Source organism: Stigmatopora nigra, chromosome 21 (assembly GCF_051989575.1).
Source record: "Stigmatopora nigra isolate UIUO_SnigA chromosome 21, RoL_Snig_1.1, whole genome shotgun sequence".
In the NCBI taxonomy this organism is placed as follows: Eukaryota; Metazoa; Chordata; class Actinopteri; order Syngnathiformes; family Syngnathidae; genus Stigmatopora; species Stigmatopora nigra.
This window is the reverse complement of record NC_135528.1, coordinates 4,576,497-4,592,534: the sequence shown is the minus strand read 5'-3', so window position 1 is coordinate 4,592,534 and position 16,038 is coordinate 4,576,497. Positions and strand designations below refer to the sequence as shown.

The window sequence follows — 16,038 nt, the reverse complement described above, 5'->3', positions numbered from 1 at the left end:
GCTGAATTTATTAACTATGTGGCATTAAGCTAAAACTACTCACATTAGTCCAAATTCCAAGTCAGCCATTAATCTATTCCATCATATATACCTCATAGATTTAATGTTTAGTTTCCTCTTTCAACACTTTCATCTGATTATCTTTGTTTGCCGCTGCCGTCGCCGCCACATACATACACTTGCGATAAAAAAATAAGTCTTATCTCCGAGTCATTACTGATAACACAAAGGTTAAATTAAAAAAATGAACAGCAGGCTATTTTCCGTCATCCAAACCAGTAACCTGACTGGAAGCTGCTGATAGGAGACTGAAGGACAGCCCCCAAAAGGAGGCAAAAGGCGGAGAATTGAAAAGCTGCGTGCGTTAAAAAGCCGGCCGCACTCGGGCGGGACGACACCTGACAAGTCCAAAGTGATTTTATCGTACGTTCCGATTAAGGAACATTGACGACAATCCTGCCATTGCATCGCAACTCAATTTAAGATGGGAAAAACGAAAGATGTGCAGGAGGAAGTCACGTGGAATAACAAAATCGAGTATATGCTGACCTCCATCGGTTTTGCGGTTGGGATTGGAAATGTTTGGCGTTTCCCTTTCCTTTGCCAAATATACGGAGGAGGTGAGTTACTTGGGATTCTTTCCTTACATTCAGCCTGGATTGATTCATTTCCTCATAGTTCTCGCTGAAGGTTAAACTAAACAAACATTGGCCCACGGTAATGTGCGACTGGGGGTTATCAGCTTGAATGGTGTCACTTATTTACTTAGACACTAGCTAATAGAGGAGAAAATAATAGTAGCCAAGGAGTGTTTTCTCTTAAGATATTCCGTTTACATCCTCAGGAGCGTTTCTCATCCCGTACTTGATCGCTTTGGCCTTTGAGGGTCTACCACTACTCTACTTGGAGATGGCCATTGGGCAGAGGCTCCGCAAGGGGAGCATTGGTGTATGGAAGAAAATCTCGCCATATCTGGGAGGAGTTGGTGGGTGATGATGATGGACATTTTTGCCAATTGAAAGACAACTAAAATGTGCTTTGGTATTTCCATGATGTAGGCATCGGCTCAATGATTGTGTCGTTCCTGGTGTGCAATTTCTACAACACCATCCTAGCCTGGGTCTTCTGGTACTTCTTCAACTCCTTCCAGAACCCGCTACCATGGAGCCAGTGTCCGCTCAATGCTAATCGTACAGGTTTGTTGTGAGAAATTCCAACTGTTCTTGTGTTCTTGAATGAACTTGGATCCTTCATTGCATATCCGGTCAGCAGTCCGTCACGTTACAAGGCAGAATTGGAAGAATTTGGGATGAAATGGATACAGATTTAACCAAAAAGATTGTCTTTTTGTTCCAAAATCTACAGGTTGGGACGAAGAATGCGAGAAAAGTACTCCCGTTAATTTCTTCTGGTACCGTCAAACCCTGAACATCACCACCGATATTGAGATCAGTGGTTCCCCGCAATGGTGGTTGGTGGTCTGCCTGGCTTGTGCTTGGTTGACCATGTACATCTGTATCATAAAAGGAATCCAGTCCATGGGGAAGGTTAGTGGACGACTGGAGAAGGTCAGATGAATGCTCTCCATCTCCCAATGAATGATTGGTCTACTTTTTAGGCAGTGTATGTGACAACCACCTTGCCATATGTGGTGCTCACCATTTTTCTGGTCCGTGCACTCACCCTACCGGGAGCTACAGATGGACTGCTTTATCTCTTCACTCCTGATGTAAGTTGGTGTTGAATGGTCGCTCTGGAAAAATGGTGGTCAAAATACCTTCTTTGTATTTCAGTGGGAGATACTGAAGAAACCTCAAGTGTGGTTGGATGCCTCCACTCAGATCTTCTTCTCTCTCTCGGTGGCATTCGGAGGTTTGATCGCAATCTCCAGTTACGCCAATGAGAAGTAAGGAGGACCGGATGGTCTTTTTTTTTTGGAGGGTTGTCTTTAATTGGTCTTGTTAATTGTGCCTTAGAAACAACTGTGAGAAGGATGCGGTTATCGTGGGATTAATAAACAGTGGGACGTCCTTATATGGAGCCATATCCATCTTTGCTATTCTGGGTTTCAAAGCCACCACTGGTTTTAATTCCTGTCTAAAAGGGTGTGTAAAGTCTTCCGTCCTATTCTCGGAGATTTAGAAACACATTAAGAAAGACGTTGTCGTTTTTTTGCAGGAATATCTTGACTCTGACAAACCACTTTGAGTTTTCAGACCAGAATATAACAATAGACAACTACGACCATTGGATTGATTATCTGAATTCAACCAATCCAGATGAGCTTTCCAGCCTGGAACTAAAACACTGCGACCTCAAAACATTCCTGGATCAGGTGACGTCATTTTGGAGGAACATCAATCCACTTGTTGTCGATTTTTTTTGGCTCATTCGCTGTGGTAAGTGTTCCGGATAAAAATGTGGAATTGATTTTTTTTGTTGATGTATTTTTCTGGCAGAGTGCTTCTGGAACCGGCCTGGCTTTCATCGTGTTCACTGAAGCGGTTCTGGAGATGCCAGGCTCGCAATTGTGGGCGGTTTTGTTCTTTCTCATGCTCTTTAGTTTAGGGCTCTCCTCCATGTTTGGTAACGCAGAAGGAGTCCTAAAGCCTCTCAACGATCTCAATCTGATACCCAAGTCAGTACCCAAAGAACTTATTACAGGTACCAGAGATTTCATGGTGTTAATCTTTGGTCAAATTGGTTTGTTTCTGGTGAATGATTGTTTTTTTTGACAGATTTTTTTCTTTTTTTCCGACAGGGGCTTTTTGCTTAATGTCCTTTTTGATTTCCCTCATCTTCACCATGGGTTCCGGGAACTACTGGGTTGAGGTCTTCAATGGTTACGTGGGCTCAGTTCCTCTGCTCATTATCGCATTGTTTGAGCTTATTGGAGTTGTTTACATCTACGGAATGAATAAGTACTGCCTTATTATATCTCATATTCCACAATAATGAGCCACTCTCTGCTGTATTATAATGTTTTTCTACTCCTTTCAGATTCAGTGAGGATATTCATTTCATGACTGGAAAAAGGCCAAATCTCTATTGGAAAATTTGTTGGACAGTCATTAGTCCTTTAATGCTTCTGGTAGTCTTAATTGCATATGTGGTCCTCCAAGCCCAGAAACACCCGACGTATCCCGCATGGAATCCTGCTTACGTAAGTTAAGGGGCGAAGTGGGGGTCTTACCCTTCAAATGGCTTGAATTAACTGAGTTTTTTTTCCATTTCTTCAGGAACTCTTTCCCAAAACAGAGGTCAAACCCTACCCAGACTTTGTTTTTGCCGTCATCGTCCTCCTTTGTTCAGTACCTGTAGTTCCCATCCCACTGGTGGCTATCTACAAAGGAATCCAAAAGGTCAAGAAGAGGACGCCTTCTACAAAGGAGGGGCTAAACCCTTATGGCAATGATGGCTTTGAGCCCGAAGCGCAGTAACCTCGGCGGCTGTTTTCATGAACTAAGTGTCCACTCCCCCCCAAAGAGGAACATTGTTGACGGCCTAGCGTTTTGCTTTCTTTCATGCTCGTGCTTTGATTTCCGTAATCACCTGACACGAAATGTCGTTTGTCGGGTTAGAGCGGAGTAGTTTGTGCTTGTAGTGGTGGAATTTTGGCAGAGAATCTGATGTTTCAGTACGTTAGCAAACAAGGTGAATTCACAAGCGCTTGGTGCACGGAAGAATGCCTGCCATTGTTCTATGGGTTTTGAATGCCTTTAACCATTCTTTCCCAGCTCAAAGTAAATATAAAACATTCCGAAAATGTCTTCCTTTGACGTCTAAAAGGAAACAAACGCAAATGTCCAATAGATTTGATTGCATAGTCGGGAGTTTTGTATTCTTAATCTAAATCTGCTGCATTGTGGGTCATGTAAAAAGACAGTGAGTCATTGTATCATAGAAAAGCCCTTTTATTTCTAGCTTCATAATAAATGAATTATTATTTCAGCCCTGACTATCTCTTAGTGGCAACTTTTACATTCAAACCGGTTGTTTATACCTGTAGGTAATTTTATAGTGGTGCGTTGATGCGTCCTTACATTTGGATGGCCGAGAAGGCAGCGGGGGTCTTGGGATTGGATGCCTGCCTCACCCTGGCCAGTTGTAAATCTCCCAGACAGTGCTCCAGACTACGCTTCCCTAAAAAATAAGACATTTTTAGATTTTGGGGGAAAATAGCCAGTGTGTGTAAGTCGTCAAAGGCACTCACATTTCTGCAGATAGGGAAGCAGACCCTTGTAGAGGGACCGATATCTCGACAACACCAGCACGAACGAAAGGCAGAAAATCAAGTCCACGGCTTTAGGCGGCACAATGCAAGCCAAGGGTCGAAAACCTAAGCGTTCCAGACACAAATACATTCAATTTGATGATATACTTCCAAAAAGAATGTAAATAGTTGAAGTGCAATCGAGCGTAAAACCTTTGTTGCAACGCCTGAGGAGTTCGTTGGTATACTTGGCCATGTCCCGTATCATTCGTAGAAAGTTGAGAGGGTTCTTGGCAACCGTTTGGCCAAAGGGTAAACTCTGAGCGCACACGTGGAATCTAAAAATAGCCCCAAAGGGAAGTAAAAATGTTGACATAATGAGATGAAGGGCAATTTAATTAGCTTTTTTTGCTTATGTAGGTAGTGATTAACCAGCCTTTTGTTAAGTCAAGGACACTAAGGGTGGGGGGGAATGGTTGGGTGTCTTTACCTGAATGCGTGGAGAAGGACCAATTCATAGATGTTCTTGTAGACTGCTCGCACCGAGTTTGTCTGCATAGTATATATTGGTATTTTATGTTGTTAATGAATACTGGTGAGTTATAATAGGCTCACTAGAAAAGAACTTGATTGACAAAAATTGATTGTAAATACAATAGGAGTGAATAGTAGTAGAAACTAAGCCAAGGTTTGTTCCAAATGAGTATGGAGAATGTTATTGTATGACAACATTGAGTCGTTATTCAATAAAAGATGGTCTACAAATAAGTTGAAATGAAGATGCGGGGGAGTTTGATGATAGCAAATGAGATAAGCCATTGGGTGGTTTTGGTACAATTGAATTTAACGGTCTATGTAAAGAGCAAAAGACTTTGTCTGACCTTCAGGTCCAATAAGACGGGGTTACACTTGAGACCGATGATCCGCAACAACTTCCTCTTCATTTGCTCTCCGGCTGAGTGCAAAGCGGCAAAAGTGAGGCTATGCCGCAAAGACAGGCCTGCGTAACTGGAAAGGAAGGAAAGAAAAGAAATGAAGAAATGGCTTTAACCTTGCGACTAAATGAGGAACCAGAAATGAACCTGATGAACTGCTTGACCCTACATGCTCAATGCAATTAAACACGTTTTTTTTAACTATTTTTTTTTTGTCTGACTGCCTGCAGTTATACATAGAATTCTTTGCCTTTTAATATCACATGCCTGGAGTCTATCGAGGTTTTTATGACCGTCTGCTTACAGTTTGATCAAACTCGGTCACCTCCTATGAGAAAATACCTTCTAAAAATTTAACAATATCTAGATGGATGGAGGGATTAGATGGCATTCACTGCATTTTCAGCCAAGATTACAGAGGTGCCTCTTATTAAGGTGCTAAATAGGTGCAAAGTTCAGGAAGATGAGACCATAAAAGACCCAAATGGCAAATCTGGGAACAATGGGAGCTATGGTATATAATTGACAGCTGACGTGGCGCTTCACCTGCGATAATCTTTATAGACGTCCAGCGAGTACGTATCCAGCAGCAGGCCGCACCACGGAAACAGACAGTGGGTGGCGTACTTGCGAACGCCGTCGCAGGGAATTGGGATTTCGGATTCCGAGAAGTTGATGCCCACTTTCTGCGGGTTGATCACCAGACCGTACTCCGGGACGCCGGCGAGAAGGATCCTGAACGACAAGTAATCTTATTATCATTGCTCGCTATGGGCACACCAGTATTAAACCTGCCATAAGCAGGTGCATGTCAATGTTCCCTCTAATTTTTCATGTAAAACATGCTGTAAAAAAACATAAGAGTGGATAGAGCTACTGCCACTGGCTGTCGTGTAAACGGCGCCATCATGGGGAAAGGGGTAAAAAAATAAATAATTGGATTTTATTTACTGCGCGCCATATGATTGCTGCTGCGCAGAGAAGAAGAGTAGTGCGCAATTGCGCCGGTGCGCAGCTTAGAGGGAACATTGGCGTTTGGACTCAGAATTGCATTTAAGGAGTCATACTTGAGAAATTTCTGTGCCTCACGCAGGTCGGGAGTGATCAGGATAAAATCATCCACCAGTCTCATCAATTGTCTGTAAGGAAGAGAAATGAAAAGAGGACTTATAGCTTCAAAAGACTGCCCCCTCTTGCTCAAACGTTTTGACTACATTGGAGTCCAAGAATACAAAAAGTCTATTTGTCGCTGGTCAAATGTACTAAGATATTAAACAGTACTTAGATATTAAACAGTACTTAGATATTAAGCAGTACTTAGATATTTAACAGTACTTAGATATTTAACAGTACTTAGATATTTAACAGTACTTAGATATTAAGCAGTACTTAGATATTTAACAGTACTTAGATATTTAACAGTATGTAGATATTAAACAGTACGCAGATATTCAACAGTACTTAGATATTCAACAGTACTTAGATATTAAACAGTACTTAGATATTAAACAGTACTTAGATATTAAACAGTACTTAGATAATAAACAGTACTTAGTTATTAAACTGTACTTAGATAATAAACAGTACTTAGATATTAAACTGTACTTGGATATTAAACAGTACTTGGATATTAAACAGTACTTGGATATTAAACAGTACTTAGATATTAAACTTTCTCTCTCTTGGATATTAAACTCTCTCCCATGAATATAATTTTGAGAGCTGTTTTCAACAGTAAACTATCGGTCACCAAACGTCCGGCGACCAAATGTCCGCGCATCGTACCCTTTGCCTCCCATGATGCCTTTGAAGAGGGCGTTCTCCATGTGACCGTAGTTGAGATAGCAGAGCAAGTTAGAGGCGACGGAGCCCTGCGGAATCCCGCGACGCTGACGATAAGCTCTGGGGAAAAAAAACGCAAATGCAGCATGACATTTGTGCAGGTTAACGTTTTGACAAAATACAATTAAAGCCTTACTTGTTCCCAAACTTCACCACAGTCTCCGTCAACATGTGGGTGAAGAACTTAAGCAAGTCCTTGCCATAAATATCCGAGAAGAATTGCTGAAAGGCACCTCAAGTTAGCACATAAGGAGGCAAATCCGGTCCGGGGAGAGCCAAACACCGACCTGCTCTACTAGAATAGCGCGGTGAACATTACTATTTTTGCCCAGTGCCGAGATAAAGCCTTTCATATTGCTGGTGCCCAGTTCACTCCCTACAAAGTTTGCCTGGAGGGAAAAGAAAGACTTTTGTATATTGGAATTGTGAGAAGTCATAGGATTTGAAAACAAACCACCATTTTTGGGGTGTACCTGTCTTAGAAAAGACCATCGGAGTCCCTCGAAAGAATCTGCCCAGATTTTGGCGTAGCAGCGTATGGTGAAAGAATCGTTTAAGACAGACGACATGGCATCCTCCATCACGTGGAGAAGTTTGTCATGAGGTAGACTCTCGTAAGCTCCGCTAACGTCCACCTTTAAGTGAGGCAATAATGTTGACATTTCTTCAATCCAAAACTGATAGATTAACCTCATTAAAATGAATAAAGTCCAAAAAAAATCTGTGAATATTCATCTTTAAAAATTGAATAAATGGAAAAAACTGTTTTTTTTCAGTTTTCCCCCAAAACCAAATAATACTTTGTGCTTTTTATTTTAAAAAATGTGATTGTATCGACTGTATTTTCTTTTTGAATTAACATTTTTCAGTATAGTTTGTTTTCCCCTTTTTGTTTTTAGTAGTTAACCATTTTTAAATTGGGAAAATAAAAATGGAAAACATACAATATTTCCCACCAAAATGCCAAAAACTGAGACCTGATGACATTTTTAGTTGAACACTGTCTAGAAACGATTACTTATTACTTATATTAATTATGACTTAATTTCATTTAGATTAAGTATTCCAAAGGCGACCTTAACCACAATGTGACTAGCAAGAAAAATCGGTTTGAACCTTTGCAAAGTAGAGAGGCTGCGATTTCTCCTTCTGGGCTTTAGCAAGCGGGGTCAACATCTTATGGATATCGGTCATTCCCCACACGGTGCAACCCAGAAGGGTCGGCATGGCACTCACACAAGCCTGCAGAACATCCCTCAGGTCTCGAACGTTCCTTTGAAAAGCCTAAAGAGCGACAAGTGAGACATTAAATAATCGAAATAATTTAGGAAGGGGGTCAAAAAGGCTACCCTGGTCTTGGCATCGGTCCCCAAAACTCGAGTGATGGGCCTCATGCTGTCAATCTTGGGGATGAAACGCAAGCGGGCAGTGATGGTGCTCTTGGGGAGGGCCGCCACTTGCTCTGGAGTCAATTCCTCCATCTGGCCCTTGGCCATGTGATTGCTGCAATAAAAAATAAAAAGGCGACTGTGAATTTTTACTTCAGGAGTCGAGAAGAAGGCGGAAGGTGGATACCTGAAGGCCAGCTCTTGCAAACGGGCCCAAACCTCCTGCCTGTAGAACCTCAAGGCGTGTTTAAGCCCCACAGACTCGGTCACATAGAAGCAGGATCGAACCAAGCCGGAGACGTAACCGGTGAGGAGCCACGTGAGCATCTGGCCTAGCAGCCGAGTTCGATAGGCCAGCTCGCTGGGGGGGACGCCACCTGCCAAAAGTATACAATCAACCCAAAATTCTATATTTTATAGACTATTCATTGGACTTTACCCATTTTTTTTCCATACTTTGGCTGGAACTGTGACTAATACTGGACTCATATGTTTATGATAGCCTGTTATGTTATGTTTTTTTTACAGGCTACTGCATAGTTATCTGAAAAACTGTTGTATTAACAGGTCCCTATTCGTCCATTTTCCATAAAAATTGCCCTACCAAAAATGGGACTGAGTGAAATATATATACCGTATTTTTACGACTATAAGTCGCACTTAAAAGTCTTAAATTATCTCCAAAATAGACAGGGCGTCTTATAATCCAGTGTGCTTTATATATGGGAAAAAATTAAAGTCTCATTTATTGACAGTGCGCCTTAAAATGAGGTGTGCCTTATAGTTGTGAAAATATGGTATATAAATGTTGTCCAATCTGATAAATACAGTCTTTTTGTACATATCTCCTTACCTTTCTTACTGATTTTCAACCAATCACAGTCATTCACCTTCATCTTCCACATGAGCTCAGCACTGGAAAACTTGTCTAATTTCCCACTGCTCACTAAAGCCCTGACGCGTGCTAAAAACAGGCATCGATTTCCCGCAGAACCCCAAAACTCAGCCGGGACGACGTCCAAGAGGCACTGTCTCACAAACAGGTAAACCCGATGAGGCGTGCAGTGCTGCCGTAAAAGGGAACCCAGTTGTTCCCCAGACAAGTCGCTCTTAGCCAACGGGCACAACCGACGCAGCGTCTTCCTGTAGGCGTAATGGCGGTGTTGACGCAAAAACTGAGCAAAAAGAGGGACCATATTAAAGAAACGTCGGGGAAGCTTCCTGACTTTCCTTTCCAGTACATTGAGATGCGCCATCCCATCCAAGAAAATCAGCCTGACGACATCTTGACCTTGAAGTCTTTTCAATACCATCCCGTACTGCTTCTTCCTGTTGAGTATGAACCCTTTCATGCCTCGACCGCCATACAAAAAGGATGTGGGACTAACAAAACCTTGGCAGGGAAGCAAAAGCGGAGAAATCCCTGATTTCCAACTTGGTTGACTTTTCAAAATTGGGCTGATAGGTTTAGATGGTTGCTTAGCAACAGACATTTTCACCTCAACGGACTTGAGGGGCATTGGCTGTCCTTCTTGTGGTGTTTCCAGAACTTTTTGAGCTTCTTCGAGTCGTGGCCTCTTACCAGGAATCAGTCCATCGTCGTCATCTTGGTGGGTTTCTCGCTTCCTTTTCCTACGCAGGACTGTGAATTTTTTGCTCCTGGAACTAAGCCCGCCACCCCTCAAAGACTTTACATTGCGATGACATCCAGATGGATTCTGGAGGCCGAAACCAGATGGGCTGGAGGTCTTGGATACTCTGTCGTAGATGGGAACGCCGGATAACTGGAGTGCGCATGATGGAGGGACTGTCATGAAGATGGAGCAGGTTTCCAGCAGGTGCCGCGTGAGGTCACTGCCCAGACGCAGTGACAATTTCCTCCACTGGTCGCTGCCGTGAAAGGATGCGGCGCTTTGGGTGAGTTTGCCCTGAATGTTGAACTGGTTGGCGTCCTGCTGCTCCGGTTGAACGTAGTAGCCGTGGATCAAAACGTTACGTTTTCTTTTCCTTTTCAGGTTGTTCAGAATGAAGGTAAGCAGTTCAGTAAACTCGCACATCTGTCAAACAACACGAGAGGTTAAAAAGGTATATTTATAGCCATACATGTTAATTTCAGTTAGGTTATGTGAATTTGATCAATTGTACAGTGGATGGAGAGTCATTTATATTTGAAAATGTCCATTTTTTTTGGATGGAGAGTAACTTATATTTGAAAATCTTCATTTCACACTTCTTTTATATTGCATTCATGAATTATCTAGCTATAAAAATACTCAAATAATTGTCATCTATTTAAGGAAAAGTGATGAATTGACAAATTAAAACATCAGTTGAGTTTGGTGGGCAGTTGATCATTAAAAAAAAGTTATTTGACCTTAACTCTGTACTTGTAGCTGTTTCAATTAAAGATCAGACATTAATAGAGGCAAGAAAAAAAGTTATTTACATGATGATCGCTGGGTTGTTGATCCATTTCCTTGTCATAGCCGATGAAAATGCTCTTCACAAAAGATTTGAAACGTTCCGAGTCTCCCTCTTCGATGAGAACCACCTTGTGCCCTTCTCGGTACAAAATTCTGTCTGTGTACTCTTCCAAAGAGCATGCATGATTGTACAAAGAACGTATGATGTCAAGAACCGGAGTTAATTCGGTTATAGACATGATTGCTCCCAAACTTTCCTGCAGTTTAGGGGGTGTGGAGGGCAACACGTGGTTGACTCCTTTCGCGGAAGAAGACCATTGTCCAATCAGATGGCGTCTTACTGAATGCAAGACCAATAGCGAGGAAGAAAATATGTGTTGTCATAAATGGCAAGCACTTGTTGCAGTCCTAAATAACCTGCATTCATTTCCAATGGTATTTCACTTTGGACCAGTTTATTTCTATTTATCTTCTGGAATCAAAATATTTCATGATCAAATATGACAACAATTCTTTAAGTACCTTGCTTTAACAACTGATCATTTTTGCTTTTCATTTCTTGCAAGAAATAAAGATTGTATTTTTAGATTTCATCCCCTTAAATATTAATGAATTTAAGAATAGTTTGTTTACAAAAACACTTTCATAACCAAGTCACACAACATGTGAATGTATTCCAAGCATTCCAAGCTAATTAAATTAGATCTCTGAAATCATAGAAAAGCAATGATGAACAAGGCATTTCATTATTCAAAGTATATTTGCAAAACAAAACAACCTAAAAACATGTGCAAAGTGCATTCTTTCTTCCCTTCATATAAAAAAAACCTCTTTACAGCCATAGCTCAAGTGTCCTCTCGGTGTTCCATAACAGAACACCTGTTAAAAAAAAACAAAAGAAAAACGTTATATTCATGAAATTGCAAAAAAGACAAATAATAATAATAATAATGATGTAATAGCACATCTCACCTATAAATTTCAATTTGTTTGGCAAGACAATCCCTCAACTCTGTTGCCTCTTTATTCTTCCTTTTCTGGATCGCCAACTCCATCTTTAGCTCTCGGCTGCTTTGCTCCAGACTGCCAATTGTCTCCTAAAAAGGGGGATTTAAAAAAAAAAAGTGTAACAATCATTCTATTGTATACATACAGTCACTCCATTCTCACTTGACCTGGTAGTGTCTGGCCTCCTCTCGTCTACGGACATGCCCCAGTTTGACTTTCTCCTCAGAGCGAGCCCTCCGCAACACCTGACTCTGCATCTCCTCCCGCAAGGGTCCGAGCTGGGCCTTAAGTTCCCTGGCGTGCTCTTTGGCTTTCACCCCCGCCTCCATTGTGGTCTCCTTCCTCTTCTGCAGAGCCTGCAAGATGGACTCATACCTACGAGAAGATAAGCACATTAAAAATTGAAAATAGCAACATTCTGCAACCACTACCAAATCCGTACTTGTCCTCGATGGTTCTCAGGCTATCCTGCAGGTACTGCTGAATATCCTCACAAGAGTTCCTCTTGGAAAACTCTTCCTGGGTCTTGTTGCCAGTCTGGTTAATTCCACAAATGCGAAGCTTTTCTTGGAGGTCCTGCAGACGGTTCTGGTGGGCGGATCGGAGTCGTGAGCCCTCCTCGGTCATCTGCAGAAGCACCACCTGCAGGTTCTCCTTAAAAACATAAAAATTCAGATTCTACATCAAGAAATACGACTTATTGCAATTGAACTGCAATGTGAAATAGTCAAACCGAAAAAAAAAACCTTTTCTCTCTCTTGTAGATCCATTTCATGGCGCCGTTTGTTGAGGGTCGCCTGGGTATGCGCGCTCTCCCGAGCCCTAGCGAACAGCTGCTTCTTCAGTTTACGCATCTCATCACGCAAAACCTGCCTCTCCATTTCAGCCTTCCACACTCGCCGCTCCTCTTCAGCGCATTCCCGCCTAAGGCCCTGCACCTCCATCTTCTTCTGCTCCCTCCCCTCGTTCTCCTCCTTCTTCAGCTCCGCCATCAACTCACCGACTCTTCTAGAAATGTGGGCATCCTCCACTTCTTCCTCCTGGGCTTCCTTTTGCCTCAACACCAACAACTCTGCCAGTAAATCCTTCCTTCTCATCTCTAAACGGCGTAACTCCTCGATGCAGTCCTCCATCTGAGACTTGAGTTCCTCAAATTCATCAGTTCTGGAGCTCCTAGCCACATTTTCTACCCGAGATTCTACTTTTAGAGCACCACCATCTGTCTTAAAAACATCCTCACTTGATTGAATCAGGTCGATCGAGGAATGAGTACTAACCGAGTCTATGTTGGCATTCAATTCCTGGTTTCTCGGCGTCAAATCCATTCCGTTGTCCACGTGTACATAATCTCGCCTGCTGTCAAAATCCAAGCCGACCTCTTCCATGCAGTTCTCCAACATGGCCAACATCCCTGTCAGTTGACCCTCGTACTGCACCATGTTGTCGCTCAGTTTGTTACCCGCCAAAGTAATAGGCAAGTCTTCCTGGGACCTGGTAGAAAAATATGGAGATGTTTCTCTCTCGGCCGAGGCATTCAGCTCTTCGCAGTTCTTGAGTAAGTCATCCATCTCTCGCAAGTACGGGCCCATCAAAGATGTGGGATTGGTGAGACTGTGGGTGGGCCAGGTGGTCTCAGGGTCGCCATTTTCTTCTGGGATGACGAGAGGTTGAAAATCAGGTGATGGATTGCTGCTGGCCTCCATAGTTGGGCTCTAATGTTTGGAAAATCAATTTGATGATGTGAGCAAACAGAAATGACATTCAACAACTGTTTTTAGCAATTGGAATGGATTCTCTATTGGGTTTAATTCTAGAGATTGACTTGGATTCACAAATGTTTTCATTCATTCGTCTTCCTTGCTGGAGCCCATCCCAGGCAGATTACACCCTAGACTGGTCGCCAGCGAGCTATAGGGCATGCAGCGAGACAAACGACCAGTCGCACTAACAATTACCAAAGTCAGGTGAGTGGAAACGCTCCACTATTAAGTGACCACAACATTTTTTTCAATCATTTTAGTGCTAGTGCTCAGTATGTATGAATCAAAAGTTTTTAGCTGCCTCCCAGTTCAAATAGATTGGACGCCCGAGCTCAGTCAATCATTCAGTTATATGGAGGCAAACTGGTCAAGCTGGAGTTCTTCCCTTGACAGCTGCAAAAGCCTCAGTGTGGGTCAGAGACTGGTTTCAAACATGCATTCCCATAAGCATTGGGCTATGCCACGGAGAGACACAAACGACCTTTGTCTGTATCATTTTACAGTTGGGTGGCCATGTTCTGGCATCTTGGTGCAGTGCAGATGAAAGCTATACTGCATGCATCATCTTTCACATATTTTGGATAACTAATGTAAATGCAAGCATCTTTACTTCAACTCCATGAAAAATCTAAATAACACTTCATCACCAGTTGTGCAAAACATCCAAAGTTTTTCCAATTAGTCAAATTTGAGTAGAAATCAGTACTACTTACTTGTTGTTGAACTTTTCTCTTGGTGTGGGGCGAAGCACCTCGTAGTTGAAATGAAAAAGCAGAATGAGGGTATCCTGTGTGGGTGGGAGTGGATAGAAAGATCCAAACCCCCCCCCTCTCTCAAACTCAAGTCTCCTCCTCACTTAGGGTGCAGCAGTTATGCGTGGCCATGACGACCTCAAATCTGTTTAGGTGTATTAATAAACACATGAGGCCGGCTGATGGGTCTGCCTGGAAACGAGTCCACGTCGACCTGAAACGATGACACCGACAGTATCATTAGACACGCAAAATGTATCACCAGGCACAACAGGATTTTCTAAGCAATAAAACAATGGCAAAAAAATATAAGTGTATGTGTAAATGTAGGCCGAAAAATCACAATTCAGTTGTATTTAACTTTATAGTACATTTCCCTAATTACAAAGAACTGATTTTAAACTTATGTAGTGACAACTAATATTTAATTTGTAAAAACTGTGGGTGTGTATGTTGTTGATGACGATGATGGCTCCAAGATTCCAGCCGTGCCTCCTCATTATCGAGCGATCTTTAAATAACTCCCGTGTCCGCTCTCCCAGGGGGGGATCGATTTCCCCCTCAACTAATGACCCCGACAATAGAGCGAGAGGGCAAGTGGGGTACTTTTTCCACTCCACAGGAGCATAATGAGGCTAACTGGTTGCAGATTGAGATGAAAGAAAATAGCTACAATGCAAATAATTCCGCCGCAACACATGTTTTCCACTCATAAACGGAAGAACTTTGACTTATGTAATGACATACCAGAAAGTAGTCTGACCCCATTTCTCACAGGTGGGCATCCAGTGAGTTCTCGACATGACTATATGTCCACTAGATGGAAGTAGAGGACTCAGCCCAGTACTAATCTATGAATATGTTCTTATTAAAACAAGCAGCAAGGGTTGATTTGTCTATGATGATCTGTTTTGAACTCTAAATGGGAGGTTCTCCAAAAATCCACAATATTTGTAAGGGTTGTCATCCGGTTTCCATGACGACAATGATGTCATCATGCATGTTGTTCTGTGTGTTTTGGCAAGTCTGGCTGTGACGAGAAGGGAGAATTTAAGAGTTGACATGACATTGTGCAAAAAGGATTAAGTGATCCTACACAATCAATTGCGAGGAGGACAGAACTGTGTGACACCCAAGTATTTTATTTCCCCACTTTTTTAGGAGGAGGGTGGTTTCCAAAGCATGTGGGCAACGACTATTTAAAGGATTTTGGTCCTGAACTGAATGTCCTACAATTAAAAAAAAAAAAGAAGTTCTAAATCTGCAAACTAAACACATCCACATGTCCTCTTTCCAAGTGCACAAACACTTCTAATAAGTATTCCGCAATGCTGTCTTTCTCAACTGAAATACTCGAGTTTCCAGGGTGTCACTGCTTACGTCAACACCGTACTGAAAATGACCCCCCACCACCAAAAAGAGCGAACGGACGGAAAACAGATGGAATGACAAAAGAGAGAAAGACGATGGAAAGCTGCAGCCTGTTTTGGTCCCATCCCTGGGCCGCAAACTGACCACACCCTCCCAGGAATTCCTGCCTTGAAAATATTTCATGTCACTTGTTTTTAAGGGAAAACCGGCTCATACCAAACTCCCCAATAAGGGGGTGAATTTATCTAGAACCCCTGACCAAAACCCAATTGAGAAAAAGTCTGGTATGAGCCAGTTTTCCCTTAAAAAACAAGTGACATGATATATTTATACAACAAATATTTAT

General features: G+C 42.3%; 3 protein-coding genes across 4 annotated transcripts; 1 reads left to right on the top strand and 2 right to left on the bottom strand.

Moving 5' to 3' along the window:
- Positions 1–367: 367 nt before the first annotated feature.
- slc6a18 (solute carrier family 6 member 18) lies at positions 368–3,951 on the top strand. The gene is made up of 12 exons (XM_077743524.1): positions 368–620; positions 845–985; positions 1,059–1,196; positions 1,366–1,547; positions 1,619–1,729; positions 1,794–1,906; positions 1,977–2,105; positions 2,179–2,335; positions 2,460–2,664; positions 2,762–2,921; positions 3,001–3,163; positions 3,240–3,951. Exons 1-12 carry the CDS (start codon positions 485–487, stop codon positions 3,438–3,440), a joined length of 1,836 nt encoding a protein of 611 aa, XP_077599650.1. The 5' UTR covers positions 368–484; the 3' UTR covers positions 3,441–3,951.
- On the bottom strand, positions 3,877–11,122 carry tert (telomerase reverse transcriptase). 2 transcript variants are annotated; one of them, XM_077743523.1, is made up of 17 exons: positions 10,825–11,122; positions 9,605–10,435; positions 9,232–9,517; positions 8,566–8,755; positions 8,340–8,493; positions 8,107–8,274; positions 7,464–7,625; positions 7,278–7,379; positions 7,127–7,212; positions 6,934–7,050; positions 6,216–6,287; positions 5,695–5,883; positions 5,095–5,221; positions 4,704–4,765; positions 4,427–4,551; positions 4,214–4,339; positions 3,877–4,143 (listed from the first exon to the last, which is right to left on the bottom strand). In XM_077743523.1, the coding sequence occupies exons 1-17, from the start codon at positions 11,038–11,040 to the stop codon at positions 4,040–4,042; spliced, it is 3,117 nt and encodes a 1,038-aa protein (XP_077599649.1). In that variant the 5' UTR covers positions 11,041–11,122; the 3' UTR covers positions 3,877–4,039. The 2 variants fall into 2 exon arrangements, with proteins under 2 accessions (XP_077599649.1, XP_077599648.1); XM_077743522.1 differs by having other exon boundaries at positions 9,232–10,435.
- Positions 11,123–11,281: 159 nt separating this feature from the next.
- Positions 11,282–15,860, bottom strand: sync (syncoilin, intermediate filament protein). Its single transcript, XM_077743388.1, has 7 exons — positions 15,069–15,860; positions 14,283–14,535; positions 12,556–13,521; positions 12,252–12,463; positions 11,977–12,184; positions 11,774–11,898; positions 11,282–11,680 (listed from the first exon to the last, which is right to left on the bottom strand). The coding sequence occupies exons 3-7, from the start codon at positions 13,510–13,512 to the stop codon at positions 11,647–11,649; spliced, it is 1,536 nt and encodes a 511-aa protein (XP_077599514.1). The 5' UTR covers positions 13,513–13,521; positions 14,283–14,535; positions 15,069–15,860; the 3' UTR covers positions 11,282–11,646.
- Between the last annotated feature and the right edge of the window lie 178 nt (positions 15,861–16,038).

What these genes read in the sequence shown, in the direction of transcription:
- tert (XM_077743522.1), bottom strand. Translation starts at nt 11,040, where the DNA reads ATGTCTATAACCGAATTAACTCCGGTTCTTGACATCATACGTTCTTTG. An exon ending in GGCATCATGGGAGGCAAAGG is followed by an intron (nt 6,288 to 6,933) that starts GTACGATGCGCG and finishes TCTTCCTTACAG; the next exon opens with ACAATTGATGAGACTGGTGG. An exon ending in GCTTCCCTATCTGCAGAAAT is followed by an intron (nt 4,144 to 4,213) that starts GTGAGTGCCTTT and finishes CTTATTTTTTAG; the next exon opens with GGAAGCGTAGTCTGGAGCAC.
- sync (XM_077743388.1), bottom strand. Translation starts at nt 13,512, where the DNA reads ATGGAGGCCAGCAGCAATCCATCACCTGATTTTCAACCTCTCGTCATC. An exon ending in CTGAGAACCATCGAGGACAA is followed by an intron (nt 12,185 to 12,251) that starts GTACGGATTTGG and finishes ATCTTCTCGTAG; the next exon opens with GTATGAGTCCATCTTGCAGG. An exon ending in AGGAGGCCAGACACTACCAG is followed by an intron (nt 11,899 to 11,976) that starts GTCAAGTGAGAA and finishes CCCCCTTTTTAG; the next exon opens with GAGACAATTGGCAGTCTGGA.
- slc6a18 (XM_077743524.1), top strand. Translation starts at nt 485, where the DNA reads ATGGGAAAAACGAAAGATGTGCAGGAGGAAGTCACGTGGAATAACAAA. An exon ending in TTTATCTCTTCACTCCTGAT is followed by an intron (nt 1,730 to 1,793) that starts GTAAGTTGGTGT and finishes TTTGTATTTCAG; the next exon opens with TGGGAGATACTGAAGAAACC. An exon ending in ACCCAAAGAACTTATTACAG is followed by an intron (nt 2,665 to 2,761) that starts GTACCAGAGATT and finishes TTTTTCCGACAG; the next exon opens with GGGCTTTTTGCTTAATGTCC.